This window comes from Ptychodera flava, chromosome 5 (assembly GCF_041260155.1).
Source record: "Ptychodera flava strain L36383 chromosome 5, AS_Pfla_20210202, whole genome shotgun sequence".
In the NCBI taxonomy this organism is placed as follows: Eukaryota; Metazoa; Hemichordata; class Enteropneusta; family Ptychoderidae; genus Ptychodera; species Ptychodera flava.
This window is the reverse complement of record NC_091932.1, coordinates 16,588,557-16,612,489: the sequence shown is the minus strand read 5'-3', so window position 1 is coordinate 16,612,489 and position 23,933 is coordinate 16,588,557. Positions and strand designations below refer to the sequence as shown.

At 37.2% G+C, this 23,933-nt stretch overlaps 2 protein-coding genes across 7 annotated transcripts; one reads left to right on the top strand and one right to left on the bottom strand.

Annotated features, from left to right (window-relative positions):
• Window positions 1-9,757: 9,757 nt before the first annotated feature.
• On the bottom strand, window positions 9,758-23,689 carry LOC139133147 (dual specificity protein phosphatase 23-like). Of its 6 annotated transcripts, XM_070699567.1 has the most exons (5): window positions 23,552-23,689; window positions 20,657-20,924; window positions 19,286-19,886; window positions 18,835-19,019; window positions 17,335-18,374 (listed from the first exon to the last, which is right to left on the bottom strand). In XM_070699567.1, the coding sequence occupies exons 3-5, from the start codon at window positions 19,594-19,596 to the stop codon at window positions 17,335-17,337; spliced, it is 1,536 nt and encodes a 511-aa protein (XP_070555668.1). In that variant the 5' UTR covers window positions 19,597-19,886; window positions 20,657-20,924; window positions 23,552-23,689. The 6 variants fall into 6 exon arrangements, with proteins under 6 accessions (XP_070555675.1, XP_070555671.1, XP_070555674.1 ...); XM_070699568.1 differs by lacking the exon at window positions 20,657-20,924; XM_070699574.1 differs by lacking the exons at window positions 17,335-18,374; window positions 18,835-19,019; window positions 19,286-19,886; window positions 20,657-20,924 and adding exons at window positions 9,758-11,797; window positions 12,712-13,000 and having other exon boundaries at window positions 23,547-23,689.
• LOC139133145 (uncharacterized) lies at window positions 13,993-18,449 on the top strand. The gene is made up of 2 exons (XM_070699566.1): window positions 13,993-14,891; window positions 15,512-18,449. The coding sequence occupies exons 1-2, from the start codon at window positions 14,614-14,616 to the stop codon at window positions 16,887-16,889; spliced, it is 1,656 nt and encodes a 551-aa protein (XP_070555667.1). The 5' UTR covers window positions 13,993-14,613; the 3' UTR covers window positions 16,890-18,449.
• Window positions 23,690-23,933: the final 244 nt, after the last annotated feature.

Here is a 23,933-nt window from a genome sequence, read left to right as displayed (position 1 = left end):
AAGAAGAGAAAAAAAACTGTTTGCACCTAGATTTAGGCAGACATTTCTTGCACTGTTGGTTTATTAGTTGTTACATACGTGCAAAACTTCTCTTGTGCCTGCACGTTGAGTCTTTGGCAGCATTATTCATCTACCAGAAAAGAGTTTTGTAAATGCCGCCACATCCCTAGTGCACATGACAGTAAACCCTTGTCGATGTCAAACTAATAACACATAAATTATGCCAAGTATTTAACGATCATTTATTTAATCAAGAAAAGTAATCTTTTTTTCCCCGCAGAAAAAAACAAATCACTACATTTTTGTCGTAGACTGTTTGTTGAAAATTTCCTAAGCATACTTTCCAGACTTCGTGTAGGTTTCTTGAAATGTCTTGTGCATTTCCAATTCCTTTGTTCAAGACCCTATGTGTACAGTCATAGATTTGGATTGGCAGAGGCCTGTTTCTTAACCAATCAGAGACGTTCTTTCATAAGGTGGTAGGCATTGCTGAGCAAGTCTCCTAATCATTAGTTTTCAGTGGCTGAGATGTTGAAAGCTGAAACATGGAGGTAGCTTTACTGAAAGCTTTTAAAATTTTTGTGTCAATGCCAAAGTTTCAAAACCTTTCCTTTTTTAGCTCCGCTGTCAGCGACGCGGAGCTTATCAAATAGGTTGATTATCCGTCGTCGTCCGTCGTCCGTCGTCGTCGTCGTCGTCCGTCAACAATTACCTTCTCCTCTGAAACTGCAAGTCCAATTGCTTTGAAATTTTATATGCAGTTCACTTGGGGTGACCACACTTAAGTTTGTTCAAATCGTGGTGAAATTTGCATATTTGTATTTTTGGGCAATTTTTGGGTTTTTGGTAAAAAAATCTTCTTCTCTGAAACCGCTTGTCCGATTGTTTTGAAATTTGATATGCAGTTTACTTAGGGTGACTTCAGTCAGATTTATTCAAATCGTTGTGAAATTTACATATTTGTATTTTTAAGGCAATTTTTGTCATTTTTGGTAAAAAAATCTTTAAAAATCTTCTTCTTCAAAACTACCAGTCAGATAGCTTTGATATTTGGTACATATGTCCCTAGGGATGATCTATTTCAGATTTGTTCAAATTGTGCAGAAATATGCAAATTTGCATTTTTAAGGCAATTTTTGCCATTTTTGGTCAAAAAATGTATTTCTCAAAAAGAACTGGTCTAATAGTTTTGAAATTTGGAATACACGTTTCTATAGATGAACTGAGTAATATATATTGAATTTCTGATGAAATCTGAAATTTTGTATTTTTGGGGCAATTTTTGCCATTTTTGGTCAAAAAATGTGTATTTCCAAAACTATTTATCTGATAGCTTTGAAATTCGTTATATAGGTTCCTACAGATAAACTACATGATATTTATTGAAATTGTGATGAAATCTGCAATTTTGTATTTTTGGGGCAATTTTTGCCATTTTTGGTCAAAAATGTGTATTTCCAAAACTACTCATCTGATAGCTTTGCAATTTGGTATAGAGGTTTTTACAGACCACCTTAATGATATTTGTTGAAATTATGATGAAATCTGCAATTTTGTAATTTTGGGGCAATTTTTGCCATTTTTGGTCAAAAAATGTGTTTCTCAAAAATTACTGGTCTGATAGCTTTGAAAAATTTGGTATACAGGTTTCTACAGATGAGTTCAGGGATATATAATGAATTTCTGATGAAATCTGTAATTTTGTATTTTGGGGGCAATTTTTGCCATTTTTGGTCAAAACGTGTATTTCCAAAACTACTCATCCGATAGCTTTGAAATTTGGTATACAGGTTTCTACAGATGAACTAAATGACATTTATTAAAAAATAATGATGAAATCTGCAATTTTGATTTTTTGGGGCAATTTTTCCCATTTTTGGTCAAAACATGTGTAAACATGAAATCTGCAATTTCATTTTTTGGGGCAATTGTTGCCATTTTTGGTCAGAAAATTTTATTCTCAAAAAACTACTCATCAGATAGCTTTGGTTGACATGTTCTTAGGTATGATCCGATGTGATATATTCAAAGTATGATGAAATCTTCAATTGTGTATTTTGCAGCTTATTTTAGCCACTTTTTTCTGGCCTCTGCATTGAGCTTTCAAAGATATCCACCTTCCTCATCAACATGTGTAAAAAATAGTTATTCTCTACATAAACACAGCGGAGCTATATCGGCCGCTAGGTCGCTTTTTAAAACAAACCGGCCATGTTAGACAGTTTCAGTGAACCAACAGTTTCATTATAAAAGGCTTCTGTAACAGCAGACTAGGATTTCTCCTTCTTTCCTTGTCAGATCATATTATATGATATTTTGGGGACATTTTGCCTTAAAGATTGTATGCGCCTCAAAAGTGAAAGATTAAACTTTTGCTCAAACTTTCCTCAAGGAATCTTTCAACCATTCTCTTTCAAAATCCAGAATGAAAATGGTGGGTCATCGTGCAAAGCTTGATACTGGAGAAACAAACTACCTGACATTTGCCGATATTTGAAATTCAAAATGGCCGCCATCCCTGTGTCAACTCTATGGAGAAAAACGAAATTTTCAATTTTTGAAAACCTAAGATAGAGAAAATTTTTCTTACGCCAAGAGCTTTAAAATGAACCCCCACAAGAGGTAGATCAGAAGAGAATTGTAGAATTTTGAGTCTGAATATCTGTCCCTGAGGCACATTCTATCTTAAAGATAACAATTTTATAATTCCACCTAGAGAAAGAAAAATAATTCCACAAGTCCATGACTGAAAACCATTTTTCAACATCAAATTTTGCCAGGCATTGGGATGTAATGATACCTCATTTACAGCCAAATCTTGTTACAGTCTAAACGTTACATTAAAATGGTTCAATCCACTTTTTTAGCTACTATAGACTATAGTCTATAGAAGCTATTGGGATGGGTATCCGTCCGGCGTCCGTCGTCAGTCTGTATGTATGTATGTATGTATGTATGTATGTATGTATGTATGTCCGTTTGTGAGGCGTCCGTCCACTCAAATATCTTGAGAACCGCAGTACTTACTGATTTGATATTTGTTGTGTAGATGAAAAATATGATTTTGAGAAACTATTTTTTTTAATTTTTTGATATTGTTGAAAATAGGCAAATTAATGCCAAAAAAGGTGTTTTTGGTAAAAAATCTTCTTCATAACCGCTGGTCAGACAGCTTTGTTATTTGGTATACAGGTCCCTAGGGGTAACCCAACTTAGACTTGTTCAAATTGTGATGAAATATGCAAATCTGTATTTTAAGGAATTTTTTTGTCATTTTTGGTCAAAATTTGACTTACATTGTATGTAATTCTTGTACTGTATAAACCCTATCAATTCACCCAGAAAAAAATAATTAATATGATTTTAAATAATTGAATTAATTAGGAAATCATCAAAGCCAAAATAATTTTAGTGTAGAATTATCAGAAAGTTCAACTTTTTTTGACAATTCATAGTGAAATGCTTACCATCTTGGAGGATTAAAACATGTAAAGGCAACTTTCCTGAATCCCAACTTTGACATATTCTGAACCGTCATTTATTGTGCCCTGTATGTTATCTAAAAGAAATTGCTCAAAATAGTCAATAGAGATAGAGATAGAGATAGAGAAAGTTCTAATTTCCATTTATGGTTGACTTGGTAAGGATAAAATAAAATTACTTTTTGAGGAAAAAAATAGAGTGGTCAATTAAAAGAGTGGTCAAAGTGATAGGGTTTTTATGGTAAAGCTGGGCTGTATAAAGATTCCTCATGTGCTATTTATAGCAATTATGCAATCTGTGTAAACAGTGCAATGAAAGAGTAACATGATTCCTATAATGCTTTTGATGACCTTGAACTTCTTAAGGTAGCTATATACCTTTTAGACACTTACAGATTTTTATTTTTTTCTCAATTGAACACGTCCAAAACCCCAATAAAGTATACATTTTCTGAAAGCCCTGATATAGAGCTATCCGACTAAGCACAGTACACGGTCATTATCTGCATAAGAGTCACGTGACAAGCGTTTTGCTGAACCTTCCAAAAACCGGTTTTTCCCACCTTATGCAAACACGCTGCAAGATTTCCGGTTGGAATTTCTTCATTGACAAGCCTTGACAATATCCTTCAAAACCGTGTCTGCGATTTTTTCCCGGAGGCTCCATTCAAATTATATGGCCCGATAATTAAAATTCCTTGAAAAGCACCTTCATCTAACACCTTTAAGAGCGCATTAAAAAAAAACAAAGGCATATAAAGAAAATCCCAGACACGGTTTTGAAGGATTTTGTCAAGGCTTGTTAATGAAGAAATTCCAACCGGAAATCTTGCAGCGTGTTCGCATAAGGCGGGAAAAACCGGTTTTTGGAAGATTCAGCAAAACGCTTGTCACGTGACTCCTATGCAAATTACGACCTTGTACTGTGCTTGGTCGGATAGCTCTATATCAGGGCTTTCAGAAAATGTATACTTTATTGGGGTTTGGGACTTGTTCAATTGAGAAAAAAATAAAAATCTGAAAGTGTCTAAAAGGTATGTAGCTACCTTAAGTTTCAAACCTTTGTCTCTTCAGTGTGCTTTCTCTGAGTATGTACAGTCTCACTTATTAAACAGAACTTACAATGTTAATCAAAGATATCCACCTTCTTCATCAATACATGTGTCACAAAAGGTTATTCTCTACATAACTCAACAGAGCTCTGTCAACTGTTGAGTTGCTTGTTCTTTCAAAACCGCTGGTCAGACAGCTTTAATATTTAGTTTACTTGTCCGTAGGATGACCTTAGTGAGATAATTTCATACAGTAAGGAAATACTTAATTTTGTATCCATGTCTATAGTAGCTTCAGGGACTTTGGCCCTATGTTTTAGTAACAGGGTGAAAGAATAGAAAAATTTCATGACAGAAAACTCTATGCTGCATTGTACGTCTTTCAAGAGACTTAATAGGTGGTGTGTTCCTAAAAAATTAATGACCTTGACTTTTCATTCTGATTTTGTTTGATGTACCAAAGGTTGAAATTACTTTTGGAAAAATTTACATGAATGTTCCTTATTCAGATTAGACTACTGAATTGCTGAATACTAACATCTGTGGCTTGCATTGAAAAATGCTGAAAAGCCATTGTGTCACTTCATGAGTTCAAAATGACATAGTCAAGTTCATGAAAATAATACGGTTAAAACAAAACATTCAGTCTTGTCTGAACTTCAAAATGGGCTCATTTTTCACAATCTGTCCCCAGTGTGTATTCATGAACATACACAGTATGAGGCAAGAGGAACTATTTTAACATGACAAGGCGGCTTGGCGTAAGGTTTTGTGTGATTATGCCTAGTGATGCAATCATTACGGTACTACTTTTATGATAATACTCTGGGTTCTTTTTTCTGAAACCTGTGCTGATTGTGCAGCTTCTTTTCTGTATACAAGACAGAATAAGCCAATCACAGAATTTCTTAATGACTACTAAAGAAAGGTGTTTTTACATGTCTGCCCCAAACAGTGGGACACATTTAAGCATTAACTCAAGTCCATTCAACTCTTTGTAGACTTTGTCATCGAAATTATATATTGAATAATTCTTTCCCCTCAATGCTGTAATAATTTTTGCATACTTCGTAAGTTCAAAATTTGTTTGTCAACAGTGGTGACTTGTTAAAATTTGTTTTGTGACATATGTTTATAGAAAACATGCAAAGCGTTGTATTTAACTTTTTTGTAACTTAAGATAAGCATTCGGCAAAACTTTTTAGTAGAACCATTTTCATTGTTTTGTCTCTGTTAACTGTTTCCATTACGAAAGGGCGATGAAAATTCTCAGTGGTATCGGTGGAACAGTTGACGAGATAGCAGATTCAATTTACTACACGTTTGGTTGATGTGCATTCTAGCTTTACAACATTACTGAACTCTCTCATACTAGTATCACATACAAATATCCGGAATTTGCATCAGCTAATACCAGTAAGCTTTTAAGCTGTTCACCCCCAATTCCCTGTAAACAGGTCCACAATCACCATTGATAACAATGGGTTTGGGCCAAACCATGGTGGTGAAAGGGTTAAGCCTAATGGTACAATGTAAAATGTTCGATGGTGAGAAAGAACTTTGTATCAGCAGTGCATCAATTTGACTTTGAGGGCACACAGCTTTAGATGGAGTGCCCTCATGGCAGGCAATGTTGCAAATTGCAACCTTTTGTTTTTATTTTCCTATAGTTGAAAGTAAGCAGGACAAAAAACGTGTGTGCTCACTTTTATTGTAAAAGTAATCTTGTAAAAAGAAAAAAATATGTTTGTACATATTCGCTTCTGAACCAGACCGAGTCTGGTGCAGATTTTGTAATCGTTTTAATGTCTATGTGCAATAGCACCAAAAATGTCTTCATCGCTGCTGCCTCTGTAGTGATTTTTTTCATCTCTACGTTTTACAAATTCTTGATTCGTAGTTTCATACACCAAGTATATTTACAATTGTATTTAAACAGGAATAAAATGTAAGCACAAAAATATTACAGGAAAAAGACAGCAACAAATTGTGACACAAGACAATAGACATTTACTATTTTGGGCTTTCAAATTTAGGTAACATTTAAAAATATTTTTAATTTAACTGTGATTTTGCAGTAAGTGTATCCACTTCAAGCACATTGTAAAGTCAAACATTATGTACAATTAAATTTACCAAATTAGTTGTCCATTGCTAGCACTGAAAACATTGCCATAGGGAGAGGCCCATGTACATGCGGTAACAATGTAGGTGGTCAAGTGATAAAATGGGTGGTCTGTCCTAGGTTTATACCACAGGGGCTCGTGAATGGCCGATTAAAAGATGATATAGAATTATGCTATTAAACCAAGTTTCGTGTACAAGCTTTTTTTTTCTTTGTTCTCTTCTCCCGCTGTTTCCGTATATGTAGTATGCAGTGCGCCCTCCCTTGGTGAACTTTGGTATTCTGCCTTATAAGGCATGCTAAAAGTTCACCATAGGAGGGCACACTGCATACTGCATATATAATAACACTTCCGAACCATCATGACTCAAAGAGGGAGGAAACATAGGGAAAGAGAACAGGACAAGGAAAATAAGGCTCATACACAACACTAGGTCAAATAACATTAACCTATTTTCTTTTAATTGGCCATTCACGAGACCCTGTGTTTATACTGTCAGAGTAGCTATTTTTAGTCCAATGGATGGACTGCATGCCTCGCATGCAATACCATATTAAGTATGCTCAAATGCACTGTGATTGGTGTTTCCTGTCAGATATTTGAGTGACTGACAGATTATTGCATTCACTGTTTTGGAATGGCTCAAGGTGACTCATTTGTGACGTAAGCCAATTTATTATTTTAGGCTGGCAAAACATTCACTTGTGTGAAGTTTATTTTTTCTGTATATGTTTCTGTCTACATTTGTTTAGCATTGACGTAATGTAGAAAAGGCCAAAACAAACACAACACTTCAACCTAAGAATTGACTTCTGTTTTCAAAGATCATTTTGCCCTATTTTCTTATCCCTTTCATTGAGCAAATGAAGGGAAAGATGTCATGCTGGTGTTCAAAAAGGTGGCATTATCATTTTCATCATGCCCTTACCCTCGAACAACTCTTTGTTTTTGACATGGTTCCTCCACTTTGGAGGGACAGTTGTTAAGACACACTCCTTGGCACACAAAGTCAGCACAAATGTAAATTTACTATCCATCCAACAATGACAATACTGGTGAAAAGAATAGAGAAAGAGAGAGACACTGTATTGTTTTATTGTATGTAACAGTTTGCCAATGAGCATTCTTGTTTTGATTTCTGTGTCATGGATAGCTATACTGTCAACTTGCAACTTTGGCATTTAGCCACAAACCCTTTACATGTTGGTGGTGTGCACAGATTGAGCCCAATCACAGCACCAACAATCAAAATTGTGTAATGATTAGAAGCAGAACACTTTCTTTGCTGAGTCATGTTTGCTTCAAGATGATTCATCATGTGTGAAAATGTCATTTCATTGGCTGTCAATGTATATGAAAGTTGTCTTTAGACAAAAATGGCTATTTGCAGAAAGCCCCCAAGATAGGAGATAAAAAACAAATCATTATAAAAAGTGTCTTTTTGGGAAGCATCCTTTTTTGGCGAATAGGTCAATTCGCTAATTTAAGATGCCAGTAATTTAATTTTTTTTACCATATGTACTATGGTTAGGATGTTGTTTTAGCTAAATTAAAAACTCGCTGATTGCAGTTTGCATGCAGCTGATCAAAAGTGTTTTACAGTGAATTAATTTGAAAAAAGCAAGTGGATGCAAATACTTATTTGTATAAAGCCCCTTAGATATGAGATAAAAAGTATTACATTTGAATAAAATGCAAATGCTCATTCACATAAGGCCCCCTAGACATGAGATAAAAAAATCAATTTGAATAAAGCAAATGGTACAAATGCTTATTTGCATAAAGCCCCCTAGATATGAGATAAAAAACAAGATATTTTGAATAAATCAAGTGGATCACTAGGATGTACATCAAATCTGATCATCACATTGAAATGTCATATTCCATACTCTAAAACTCTGATTAACAGTAAATCTTTATAAAATGTAAATCTTTACGAAGAGTCTGTTTTTAGAACTAGGAAACTATTCATACTTGGAAGAAATTTTTTCTCAAAATAATTCTGTTCTTACATATCAGATAATTATATACAGACATGTCTGCTTTTAATCAGTCCACTTTTCTAAGATTTTTTGTCAGAAAACAGTTTTGATTTTTTTTGCTTCCCTATCCCTCCCTTCACGTCCAAGTGGAATCTCCTCAGGTCATATCAATGGCTGATCATTCCAATGAACAAGAAAAAGGGGTGCCACTATGTAAGCTGATTATTTTGTATGATTTGCAAATCAGATTTGAATTATTTGAAAGAAAAATATGTAGTTATTTATCCTTTGTTGTGCTGTGTAAAGTTTTATGTTATATGTAACTATTTAAGTCTTGTAAAAGGGGACACATTCTTTAGTTTACAAAACTGAGGAGATACCTTAGGGGGCATTTGTTTGTCTCTGATTTGCTACATCATGTAGAAGTTAGCATACTGGATTTTAGATTGACTGTATGTAGTGAGACAGTTTTAACCAGATACTAAAGAATATAGAAGTCAAAACTGAAATTCAAGCGTGTCTTGCCTTTGTTTCTTAATTCCCGATATTGCCTGTCTTCCTGTAATGGAACAAGTGACTTGAGAATCCGTTCTTCCTTCTTCAAGCTTCAGATCCAGGTATTTCTTGCTCACCAAGAATACATTCATCCATTAAGTAAAGACTACCGCCGTTGAAACGATGAATCACTTGGGCAAAAGAAAATTGTTTCTGGTCACCACACGCATCATTTCAGAACCTGCGTGTCATGTCTTTTTGGATGTTACATACTCATCAATATAGCTATCCTTGATATCCCTGTTTGCATGTCCAAAACGCGAAAAAGAAAACAAAGTATTGTTCAGCCAGTGATAAAAGACAGTAGCTGTTGCATCAATGGTGCCACACCAGCATTGTTAGGAAAAAAAAGAAAGAAAACTGCGTCACTGCATCACTTGTGCTGAATGTCAAGGACCAGAAACTTTTTTTTTTGCCTTAGTGAGCTGTCAGCAAGACAAAAATTCAAGCGAATTTGCTTTGTGTACAGTTTTATTTTTCTGTAGAAAACGGATCTTCAATATTTCACTGTGATCTTATTTTCACTTCATCTAGTCTGACCACATGCAAAGTATAGAAAATTAAAATTTTCACTTGGATTTTATTTTAGCAGAAAAAAGGTCCAGCGAAAATAGCGAAAGTAAATTCCAAGTGAAAATAAAGTATTCCACAGTGCCATAAAAGACCTGAGCATGCCTGTTGCTGGGCGTATGAACCGTCACCTGAGAGCTTGTGTAAATCTGAGTATTTCACATTTGAAATATAAATGGATCATTCAGTGTTTTTGCTTAGATTTGGGAAGATCAGTAAACGGTATACGAACACCTGTACCATTTCTGTTGTCCCCGTACAGGATTGCATTGATGTAACAGAAAGAGCCCCAGTAACTTGACTGGGGAACCCTGAAACATTTGATGGGTACCCTGACTTAATAAAACACTGTCATTATGTAAAAATTGGATGAAGAGAGCTAATCCTGACTTGAATTACATATAATTGAAAAGAAAAAGAACAGAATGTACACATTTGTGGGAAAAACACTAATTTTTAAATATTCAAAAAGCCTAAATTATGTTGGGTAACAGGACAGTTGTCATTACAAAATAAACAGATATTTTTCTGCAAAAACAAAACGGGGCACTAAATTTGCTAATTGCTTCAAAAATACTGAAGAGAGTAATGTAAATTTGGCATTACACCACAAATAGTTTACATGTTGGTGGTGAGCACAGATTAAGCCCTCCACCTCCAGGTATCCTGTGTTTTGTTCGTATTAACGTACAGGAAGACAATATTTTCGTTACTGCGAACAGCATCTGTAGTTTAAGGACCCCCCAAAAAATGTATGCGTTTACAAATGTCATTATTTGCTGGCCATAATGGAAAGAATATCGAATGTTAAAAAATACTTTGAAAATGAAATGTCGGTGACATCTAAAATGCGATTCTAAAATCAAAATCCAATTCATGGATGAAATTGTCTACAGAGAAGCGGACAGTGAACAATTATCACCCGTAATTTACTTCTACCCATTTTAATTCTTTAATAGATCAGAAAGACTTCCAAGTGTGCAATTTTGGCAGCCATTTTGGTCATGGTTATGACTGCAGAGAAATGCGCGAGGCATGCTTGACTTTGAATGGAAACTATGTCGCTAGAGGGCGCTCCTTCCCCATGTGATCATGTGACCCCCTAGGAGCACAGGAAATGTTTACTAGTGATGGATGGATCATCTAGTCTACCATTCACTTAAATTGCCTTAAACTATAGCAGATTTTTTGTCCTATAGTGCTTGATATACAAAAGTCTCTTGTGCTGCAGAAAATGAATAAAGTCAGAAAACAGGAACTGTTTCCTTCAGAGAACTGCAAACAGATTAGAAACATTTGCTCCTAGGGAAATTTAATTTAATAAATAGAAGGAAGGTTTATATTTTAGTGCTAATATGCTTATAAAAATGGTCGTTTTAATCTTTTACACACAGTATGCTATACAAAACTTAACCATCTCAACTGCTTTCATTGCTGGAAATATTCGGTAGCATAATGAATTACATGTAATACATACCCTGAGAGCCAGACTGGATAATTCCAGTGAGATCCTATGAGTGTTCACAGTATTTTCGGTACGTATTATTACATTGACAATGGCAGCAATGGGTATTCAGATCAGTGAACTAAATTAACTCGACTCTTCTCTTGACTCTACTGATTTCAAAGTGGCCACCATTCTCTCATAAAACTCGATGGTACAAAATTAAATTTCCAGCTGTCACGAAAACAAGACACGGAAAAGTTAATTTTCTCTGTAAGTTTCAAAACAAGCTGTGGGACCACGAAAGAACTGTAAGTTTTGTCATAAAAAAACAGATTGTCCCTTTGTGTTCTTCCCTAAAAATGTCATTACAGATGTACATGTATCATATCATAAAATTGGACTTTGCATATTGGTAAAACTGAATGACGGCTTGTTCCTGTTCGGGGACTTCGATGGCGCCGGGTCGCAATTCTCGTATAAGGTCAATGGCCTCTTGGCCAGATATCTTTCTAGTTTTGATTAAGTAGCACGCCAGCATGGTGCCTGTCCTCCCATTGCCATGGGCACAGTGAACTGCTACAGCCTGAAAAGAAAAATTAGATCACTATTGTTTGATGTGGGTCAGGCAATTTTACTGCCGCATCTTTTCAGATAAAATCATAAAACAAACTTTGCACCCAGCTGTTAAGAAATCCCATCTGACACAACCCTCTGCACGGATCTGGAAATACACACAATTAAGAAATCGAAGATGATCCCATCATTAAAATCTACGACAGCTGTAAATTTGATGAGTTCACACAATGTGTCCTTTGGTTTAAAACTTCAAAATCCAAAGATGGAAGTTTTCCATTCAATATAAAAATGACACAATAATGCAAATTTTACGTAACATTCTTCAATCACTGGCAGGGATGACATGCACTGAGCTTTAAAGGAACAGAATGTCAACTAAAAGGCCTGGAAAACCTCGACTTTCTTGTCAGGATGAAAAATATTTCTGAACTCAAGGTATACACAATATAATTCTTCTTCAGTTCAAGTAACATACATGTCTCCATCCTTTTTTAACAAAGTTAGCCAAGTCTAGCCATTCACTTATTTAAGATGGTGCTAATTTACATTTTTTCCCATATTTACCATCGTCAGGATGTTTTTTAGCTAAATTAAAAACATGCCGATTGCAATGAAAATCTGTATACGTTAAAAATGCATGCAGCTTATTCAAAGCGTTACACAGTAGTTTACGGATCAGTTGACCTTGTCAACACCATGCCTAGGGAATAATATATAGTGTTATGTTGTAGACAATGAATTAGTCTGAACTAAAATTCACTTATCAACGATGACATTAGACATAATTCAGACATGTACGGTTGCTGTGTGGCAGGTTGAGCTCTAGGCATTTCAATAACACTTTGGGAGTTGAGAAAGAAACTAAAATTTACAGACAGAAGAAAATTAATAGAAAAGGTAGCTTAAAAAGAGACTCCTAACCTCGCCTTTTGCATTGGACTCTTCAACAATCTTCAAAAACTCATTTATTTGGTCTGGAGAGGGCGCTGTGAAATCAGGCATTTTGATTGGATGCCACTGGATCTCTGGGCAGGTGTCCAACTTGGGGCTTCTCTGCGTCAGCGTCACCAGGTGTTTGATTCCTTGCTCCTTGAGGTACTGGAGATGTCTGGGCTGATTGGGAAAGGCTAGACCAGCCACCTTCTTCTCCTCAACCCAGGAGAAGTTCCATGGTTTCTGTGCGTTGGCCATGCCAGGCCTCTAAAATACACTTTACACACAAAAAAATGAAAGTTGTCGAAGAGGTTAATCTCAATATTCCTACACTTATATTCCGTGATCAGACTGGCATCAGATTTGGGGAAATACCAAATGTTTTCCTTGTCGCTTTTGACAAGCGACAAAGCAAATTGATCTGGTCCGAATTGGCCTTCAAGGTCAAAGGGACACTGATACTAGTGATTCAATGGAATGTTCTCCAGTCCCATTCTTGGGACAATATACAAATCTACCAAAAGAATTATCAATCAATCAATCAATCTTTATTATACTCAACTCACACTAGCAGACAGTGTGGTATGGTACATTCCAAAATTGGACAGAGTACAAAACTGAGCACTTTCAAGAGGACAACAAAGTATCCAAGTTGTACAATAAGCAAACTGTTTAACAGTGGGAAGGCTACTGGAGGGTCAGCACAAATCAGTGTTCTTCAAGAATATAGCAAGATCTATAAAATTAATACTCCATAATCCTTTTAAGGGCCGTTTCTTTTTGTGTGACACTGGAAAAGTGGAGTAATAATCTATTCCACTTTCCTGTAACAATAAAACTCGTTCAGTGATAAACTTTTCACATTTGTATCACACGGAATAGTAACTGTTGATAACATTGTGACATAATTCCAATTTAACAACATATGTCAAATCCTATTACATGTGTATGAACATGGAGCTAAAAACTAAATGAATGATCAGCTGTGTGTGACTGCATGGAGACAGCAGTGTGACCTTCATGCATCTTGGTGGGTGGAAAGCATACGGGGGCTACCGTCTAACTTTGCTCTGAATCGTTGTCATGTGAAATTCTTTGCCTGTCAAGTCAGCCGCGAGCTGCGAACAGCGAGGAATCTGTTCAACGTTGCCAAACCTGTACAACTACCAGTTGTCACCGGCATTTTCACGAATGCAGTCTCGACATCATGACATGACCTTAAAAGGTCTATGATTGGAAAGCGCAGTCTGAAAGGAGGTACCTCATTTGCATGCATAATTAGGGATTTAGTTCAAATTCGAACAGCGCCCTCTAGCCAGTGAGTGACGGTTATGGCATTTTTCGCCAGAATTTTATCCGCAGATATCTCAGCCTTCGTTTAGCATCCGTCCTGTTTCCAGTTAGCGGCTGAATTGTACTCTTAGTTAGTGTTCGCCGATGATTTTTTATGGGGTTTTATCGATTCGTTTTTGCGTTAGCCTTATTTTCATGGTTTTCGAGCGACCGAAAATGCCGTTCACTAAACACTGCCGCAAAAGCATATCCAAAGTCAAATTTCCATGAGAAGTAGGGAGGGGACGTATCTTGAGTAGGTCCATACGATCTGAAAAAATCTCAGTGGCTTAAGCCTCCGTTTTTGAAATAAGTCTCGTTGAAGTTGACTATGCAGCGACGTTCATGTGTTAAATCTAACATGGCGACCAGCGTACAGTGTACACGTAGACTCTTTCAGCTCTTTCTCGGTCCTCACCGGCTAACTTGGCAGATTTTTACGGTTCTGTTTATGTTTTCAATGATTGTGACGAGGAAGCAAGACTGCAAGCTTGTGTTACCTCACTGGCCAACACAATCTGCCTGGCTGGCTTCTCGGTAAAGTCGTGGACAGTGCAAATGGGAAAAAAACACTACGGTGACAGAAGGGCTACGTTTATCACTGTCTGCAGCCGTACACGTAGTATAGCTAAAAGCTGTATTAACCGCCATCTTGAAAATCGCAAAGGATTATGGGGCGACCACAGTGCTATAAACGAATCACGAATCCCGAGCGCGCTGTGTATTATGGGATTGGGGCAAAGGTCAAGTGGGCATCAACCGACTCAGGCTTACGTAACTACGGTAAACAATACACAGACCGGCAACAATAATACGGAAGTTATCGTGCGAAACAGGTGCGTATCGATTATTTCTTCAGATTTACTCTCTATATTTTACTCACAACGACATTTACTTGTATCGCTGTCAGCTATTTAGCAGAATTATTCTTTCAAACCGAAAAAAAATTACTATTTTACACGGTTCCTAAGTCCAATGCGTCGCCGGGGCCCGGACGCCGGGTAGGCGTACGTTATCGTAGATTACGTTCGATGGTATTCGCACGTTGATTTGTACAAATGGAACCGAATCACAAAATAAATTTCTTTTTGATGTTTGTCGTTTCATAAATTGAGAAAACAAGTAAGATTTTGGCGATATTCTCCCCAAATATTTCCTTGAACGATCAACGTATTCGTAATGGATTTCCCGCCGTAACAAGTTACGGGTATCGACAGCTCGTTTTGGCGGTAAAACAAACACATAACTACCGAAGATCGAAATTTGGGTCTCGATCTTTGGCATATCCTCCATAACCTCATAAAAGTCACTTAATTCCAAAGTGCTCCTTCGAGTTGTATATTGTATGACCTGGTCATATTTTTGGCCATAAATAATGTTTAAACAGACGAACGGAAAATTGTGTATTTTCAATCTATTGCTTTGTGACTAAACTTTTAAAATGCTTTCCTTTCAGAATGCCAGGACATCGTAATTGTTGTGTAGTCGGCTGTGGAAACAGTGGCGTCAGGTTAGAAAAATGGATGGCAAAGGTTTGCTCGAGTCACAACTGCTTATTTGGACAGGGGCGGTGCAATTGTCGTCCACCATTCACCCTTTTCCCGTTTCCAACGGGTCTCAAAGATGAATCGGGTAGACTCAGATGGCAACGATTGATCAATCGAAAAGATGGTAACGGTAAAAACTGGAAACCAAACAGGTACTCTAGAGTTTGTTCTCGCCATTTCATCGACGGCACACCAACGAAAGAACACCCAGACCCTACCCTATACCTCGGCTATACTTATACTAGACGACAAATCATCAATTCCAGACGGAAGCCAGTGAACAGGATTGTTGTCGTCAAGTCTGATGACAGTGATGGAAATAGCGAATGCGCATCTTTGCCAACATCCAGTGATGCTCCACTACACTCTGCAAAAATTTCATCAATTACATCGTCATCGCCAATAACAACTCACAATAACGATCATGATTATTGTTCTTCGCCTTGTGAACCCAGCACATGTATAAACGAAAGATGCACCGAGAAACTGAAAGCTAAAGACAGGGAGATAGACTTGCTGAGACAATATACAGGTATATTAAAACGAGAAGTTCAAAACTTGAAAACAAAACTCAACGACAAAATCAAACAGCCCTTCAGTCATTTAAACCTTTCTGATGATAGAAAAACAAAACTTTTTACAGGATTGCCAAACAGAAAAACTTTCGACAGCCTGTTTGATAAAGTCCTTCAAAGTAAGGCTTCGAAACTTAAATACTGGAGGGGTCCAAGTAAACTGTCAACCAAGGTGCATAGGTTTACACGGACACAAAAAAAATCTGGACCAAGTCGCCGACTCAGACAAAAGGATGAATTCCTTCTAACACTGATGAAATTGCGTCTTGGCAGTACTAATTCAGATCTTGCTGATCGTTTCGGTATAAGTTTAAGTACTGTTAGTAATATCATCAACACGTGGTTGCGATTTTTAGCCCGTGAACTAAAATGCCTTATTTACAACCCTCCGAGAGAAGTGGCAAGTCAACACTGTCCCATGAAATTTAGAAAATCAAAGTATAAGAATGTTAGATACATAATAGACTGCACGGAAGTTTTCATTGAAGCACCAAAGGACCCAGTTGTGCGTGCAGCCACATTTTCTGATTACAAACATCACGAGACAATTAAATTTTTAGTTTCTATTATGCCATGTGGGATGTTCAATTTTGTATCTGAGACATGGGGTGGGAGAACGTCTGACGTGTACTTGACTAGACAGAGCGGGTTCTACGACATACTACAATACAATGACGAAATAATGGCAGACAGAAGGTTTCACTATTGCTGATGACCTATTACTGAGACACTGTCATCTTCACATACCCCCTGGCAAACGAGGTGACGAACAAATGTCCAGGCGTGACGTTCTACGAACAAAAGAAATTGCGAATTTGAGGATTTTTGTTGAAAAAGCCATAAGAAGGTTGAAAACATTCAAAATTTTGAAAAATGAATTTCCAATCACACTTTTGGATAAAGCTGATGACATCGTTGTGATATGTTCAGCAATCTGCAACACTTATCCAAAACTGTGTATGTAAGCTTAGTTCTGCTGTATGGACCATGTAAATAGAAAAAGTTATTCTTATCTTGTATATTGTAAGTAACGAAATAAACACTGTATTAATTTCAAATTCAAAAACACTTGTCGCATTTTATTTATTTTCTGGTACGAACGTAAACTTAATAACTCCTGTGAAAGTTTAAATACACTGTCTCTCCCATATTACTCTTCAATTACAAACACAAGAGGATAATAATTCATTAGCTACATATGTATTAAAAAAATAGTCGAGGTTGGTCACAAGGTCTGACCAATATTTCTCATCGAAGTTAACTCGAAGTGTAAGATTCCCGGCGAAAGTAAATATGAATAGATCACACCATTGTGTGCCGGTAATGGCCATCTGACCCTGAATTTGTGCGAAATATAGGTGATTTCTTTTTAATTTAATACTTCCACTATCGTCTAATTGTATGTAATCTAAATTATACACGGATGGAACTGAATGGCGAATTCGGAAGGGGCATTTACATTCCATTAATCCTACTTCACAACATTTACAGCTCACAACAAGATCCGGTGAAGCACCAAGATAAGGCTTATGTTTATCGACAAACAGACCACACTCCCTATGACCGAATCCTTCGTGTTTACTTTTCATCAGCTCGATGTACGCTTTCTTTGCCTCGGGTTCAAGTGTTCGACCATGCTTCACAGATTCAACAGTGTCAATGGAAACATCATGTCCTAATATTGTTTTTAAGAGAAAGTCAATGTTATGTAAATTATTTGGATGATTTTTGATTGTGTTCACCTTTGTATAGATCGAATAAAACTTAGACGCAGTTAGTCTTCCAATACGTTGATTACGCCATAAACTATTACAATGCTGACCCACAGTTTTGCTTTCCAACATATGAATATCATAATCACTATAATTTACATTCTTAAGTTTGGAAAGAAATTCATCTGTAGTATCGGATAACTTTGCAAGCTTTAAAATTTCATTTTCCTCGATAGCTTTTGGATCATCTAACAAAATCGATTTTGTTTCTTCAGAGATCGCATCAATCACAACAGAGTCCGACAGTTCTGCTCCACCTCCTACTTGGAATTTATTTTCCCTCATGGCTCTATAACATCCGTTGGGGACTGATGTCTGCAAGATATCAAGCAGGTTGGAACGTCTGACATCTTCATTTTCTTCCGGTATATATCCGTCAGGCCGAAACTGTTTTCGACTCCTGTCAACAAGGGGTCTTGAAGCAACTGTAAACAAAACACTTTAATGATTAATATCTTCGAGAAAGTTTTATTCTCTTATGGAGGAGATCCATAAACAGACTTCTTGCGTTGTTCCGTTAACTTTTTGTACGTGAGATTTGTTATATCGTAAAATTTGAGAGTAATATGTACAATCGTATAACAATATCGTCACTATCCCCACTTGGTGTTGATGACATCTTTAATACTCCGAATGACTGGAATATGTTTGAAAAATAACGACATAATTTTCAGAAACATGCATCATTAGTGCCGGGAGGAATATGGTCGACACATATTTGGCTGAAAGTACTGAATCCATAGACTGCAAATCCCAGTCGTGTGCGGGAGGTCCCCCCAAAAACAGGGTCCTGGGGACTTGGCACGGAGCGCCAGAACACAACTGGGCCTTACAGTCTACTGAATACATAGATACAAAATAACAATAGAATGTTAGTGAAAATACCTTTGCTGAATTTAGAGACTTTGAAGTCCATGTCTTTCACACGCAATGGTTCAATATGCGTTTTCTTGGCTGGGATATTCCATTGGCACAGTTTAGACGTACATGCTACATTTGTCTGGCCTGTTCTGACTGCCGCTTCAACACGAAAAAACATCGCTGTTATGTGAATGCATGAACATCCTAGTCTGCGAAATGTAACAAGAAAAAAAAAGGGATTGTTGGTAAATTACTAGAATAATAGCAAAATTGTAGTTTAGTATATTACTAAATAGTCTTAGATAGGATGGAAGGTATGAACCAGAACGAAACATTTCAAGACATGTCAGAGACGATATTTAAGTATTTTGCTTAGAGACAATTTTATAATTGTTTGAGGTGGATGACACTAATACAATGAATGCGTGTATAAGGGAATGTGAGTGAGTGAGTGAACGAGTGGATGAATATTTACCCGGCAGTACAAGAGCAATAGGCACTTTTTATATCACCAGTTTTCTTTACTACACATATCCAAACTGTGTGAGGAACATCACCAATCTTCATGGTGTGGCAGCAGTTTGCTTTCAAAAAGCAATATTCTGAATGCTGGGATACTGCGTGATAAAATATTTCTTTCAACCAGCCACCAGTATACAGCCTGTATGCTTTCCCTTCCTTGTACTCATTCAAGAGACGTTGCTGTAGAGGTACGTCGTTGCCAGGGTGGTTCGCCATAATGTACATGGTAATATCGCTTAGGAAGATGGAAGGCCACATTTCCATTCCACGGTCTTCTCACCAACCCAACCATCTCCAAGTGACATAGGGTCTGGTAAAATGTTCCCTTCTGGGGTCGTCAAAAGAGACACCAGAAACAGATGCCTCTCAGCCGACATTTCCGAAGCCGTCGGTGACTCTGGTATGTTTTGTTCCATGGCGGCAAAAACTCGGGCCACTAACTCATCCTTCCTGCCTGACGTTTTCATATTTCGTTTGCGGAGGTAGTCTTTCAGTGCCGGTACTCTCCACATACTGATGGTCCGATAACTAATTATCTCTGCCATGTTTGTAATCTACAACAAATTTGAAAGGGAGTGGATTAAAAACCTAAATATGATTATTCTTAATGTTGAGCTCGCCAACCTAGTCCTGAATATTTCCAATCAATCAACTAAGACTTACCCAAAAATTCACTATAAGATTTGAAAAAATACGGTGCGTAGGCCTATTTTTGGCTAGCTCATAAGCTTATTATTTTTGAAACGAAATAAGTTGATGACAGCACATTGCATTACGAATTTGTGTAGTTTTTAATTTTATAAACCGACAAATCATACGATAAATTATATTCCAATAAACAAATAACTAACGGTACATGTTTATATTAACGAATTTATGCCAAAGATCGAGACCCAAATTTCGATCTTCGGTAGTTATGTGTTTGTTTTACCGCCAAAACGAGCTGTCGATACCCGTAACTTGTTACGGCGGGAAATCCATTACGAATACGTTGATCGTTCAAGGAAATATTTGGGGAGAATATCGCCAAAATCTTACTTGTTTTCTCAATTTATGAAACGACAAACATCAAAAAGAAATTTATTTTGTGATTCGGTTCCATTTGTACAAATCAACGTGCGAATACCATCGAACGTAATCTACGATAACGTACGCCTACCCGGCGTCCGGGCCCCGGCGACGCATCGGACTTAGGAACCGTGTAAAATAGTAATTTTTTTTCGGTTTGAAAGAATAATTCTGCTAAATAGCTGACAGCGATACAAGTAAATGTCGTTGTGAGTAAAATATAGAGAGTAAATCTGAAGAAATAATCGATACGCACCTGTTTCGCACGATAACTTCCGTATTATTGTTGCCGGTCTGTGTATTGTTTACCGTAGTTACGTAAGCCTGAGTCGGTTGATGCCCACTTGACCTTTGCCCCAATCCCATAATACACAGCGCGCTCGGGATTCGTGATTCGTTTATTGGAGGGCAAACCCAAAAATATGTCACTCAAGCCGTAGAGTTCTAGCATACACATCGTACCAGATACTCCGCTATTTCCGATCATTTCTTCTACAGAACTACTAAAACAGCTCTAAATTCCACTAGAAAAAATATTTTCGATTTGAAATCGTTTAATTAATCGGAAATTAACACCGCTGAAACAATTCAATCGTCAAATTAATAAAAAGGACCATAATCATGAAATTTACGCGAAACATGGTTTTTTTATGTGATGACAGATTTATTGCATGAACGGTAACATTTTTGAGATCGACAAATTTGTCATTCAAACTACGAGTAAGTGGAAATATATAATTGTATATAATGATTGACAAGCAGGTAAGAATCCAAAGGCGTTCGGTGCATTAGTCTGTACTTACGAAAATAATAAAATCTGACATCACCGATCATAAGAAACGTGGTGTTGAAGAACATATTTTTTTAACAGTAGACTACGGCGACCATTTTCGGTAGTATAATTCTAACTTTAGCAAACTTCTGAAACAAACGGTAACTTCAACAGTCTTGGATTTGTTCTACTCTCGTTATCACATTAATCAAATATCGGGAAAGCATGTACATTTTCGATATCTGTTTAGCGACTGTGTAACCCCCTCTCTCTCGTGACAAGTCTAGCTATTTTATGTTTTATTTTGCCGACATTTATTTAATGGTTCACGGTTAACGCTCGATAATGATGTCGATTTCAGGTCGATGCCATCACTCTGTTTTAATTACTCCAGTCGTGTTAAATATCTATCCTTTAAACGCGAATGCTGGTAACATCGCATCTTTTAGCGGGAAAACGCCAACTGGAGACATTTCACAGCCTGGAGCAAGTCATCACTATCAAAAGTCTGTAAAATTTTAAGGTTTTTGCTTCCGAATGGACGTATTTAAATGCACATGCAACTTCGTGCGTAAAATATTGAATGGCAATATAAATTTTATCGTTTAGAAAATATCTGACTGTCAAACTAGTCGTACAACCAACAGTAAACATGACGGAGCAATGATACCGACTTCAGAGAGTTGACACTGTGTAATTTTTTTCATCGCGACCGCTGATGAGAGCAAACTCGTAAAATATACAACCTGGCCAAGTATTTGGCTTTGAATTTTCAATTGCCCCGTGTTGAGAGATGTAGGCCTAATCAAGAAGGCTTTTCGAACACAAAAAAGAGAAAGAATAAGTCAGTAAATATCGAATGATAGACGGAAGAATCGAGACTGTCTATGATTTACTCAATTGGAAACGTGATATTTCGATTAATTGACTAACACAAACAAAACGAACATTTTATTCAACTAAAAAAAATAAGTCGGCGCCTTTCCTTGGCATCCCTGGCAATGGAGCAACACACGATGTCGTTTGGGTCTTCAAAAATCTTCTAAAACGGCTGGACGGTAATAATAATACTTTTCACGACAGAAAACAAGTAAAAGAACTTAAATCTGAACTTTAATTAATAGTTCTGCAGACGATATGATCGTAAATAGAGTAGTATCTGATACGATGTGTATGCTAGAACTCTATGGCTTGAGTGACATGTTTCCGGGTTTGCCCCTCCAACAGGACTGCGGTCGCCCCATAATCCTTTGCGATTTCCAAGATGGCCGTTAATACAGCTTTGAGCTATAGTGGTAGACACCCGTCGTACTGACTAGCAGTGCTTTTTCGTTTATGAGTGATTTTTCCGTTTTCGCATTCTAGTAGCTAGCAAGCATACAAAAACTGTAGGAAATAACATCGACTGCAAAAAATCTCCGTGGATAAATACGGCTACTCTGTATCCCGCACATGAGTACGTGAATATAGATGCGGCTAGAATGATAGCCGGTAAACAGCTGCGCGTTGCGGCCATCCCTGCTAGCATTACCGTGCGTGCTCGAACTACACTGGCACATTTTATAACTCATGTAACTAGCAAAAAATTTTTTTAAGTATTGATGGTCATAATGTGACATTAATTAAATACTTTATTTATATATAACATCAGTGACCCGAGATTATAGGAGTAAACTTTGAAAAAAATGAAAGATTAATCGTGTAACACCCGCGCCGTGTGAACTACAAGTGGTTTGGTCGCGGTAAACAGCGTGGAGTGTACGTAGCGTAACGGGTGTTCGTATACTCATAGACCCTCGAGATCTACGTATACAGCGATATGGTAACTGCATGCCAACATTCAACACTGCCGCAAATACATGTCCATGGTCGCACGGTCATGAAAATTTCACCAAATGTTGATAATAGTTAAATGAATATTTTCTGAAATTTTCGGCTTGGCTTAAGACCTCTAAGGTCATTATCGAGCTGTTTTACGAAAAAGGTGAAGTTTACTTCCGCATTTGGCGGGTCGACCTCGCCACCCACTTTGTAGCGATTTAAATAAAATCTTCTCAACTTTTGTGAGTTTACCCAACGAAAACAGATCACTAGTATGTATGCTACAACTGAAAGCAAAAATTATAGTTCTAGCTATTGTACGTTTTGCTGCACGTCGATATTTAAAGACTACCCTTTCGCCGTATTTTATCCCTCACTGCAGTGGCGGTCAGCGTAACGAAAACGAGGCTCTCTAACACGAACTTTTATGCAAATTTCATAGGCTCCTTTCAGACTGGAAAGCGAACGAAGTCGTCGCGACACAGTCACACCGAGCAACCTCGATCATCAACACGTGAAACGAGTGTCTGCGCAACAAACGGCTGAATCTCACCTTACCTGTGTCTATGTTCACAGTGGTTTCGACAAGTGCTGATGATAGAATGCAGTTTTGTTGGGAATATCGCCGTTTCACCGTACGGGATCTCAGTTGACCGAACGCATGGATGTGGAATCAAAATTGACCTTCTGCGAACTGTAACCTGTGACCCAGATGATTATGTACACGGATAACGCATGCGTAGCAACTACACTCTGTGACTCTTTGATGCTACAATGCGCATGTGACAGAATGGATAGTGACTTATGTGTTTCGGGCATTCCGTCGGTACAGAGCATAGACTGAAAAAACTTCCGATTTTTAGCAATTGTAAAGATAGGTGGTCTTTAAAAGTAAATATACTCACGTTTACTGAACAAAATTAAAATTCGGTGTCAAATA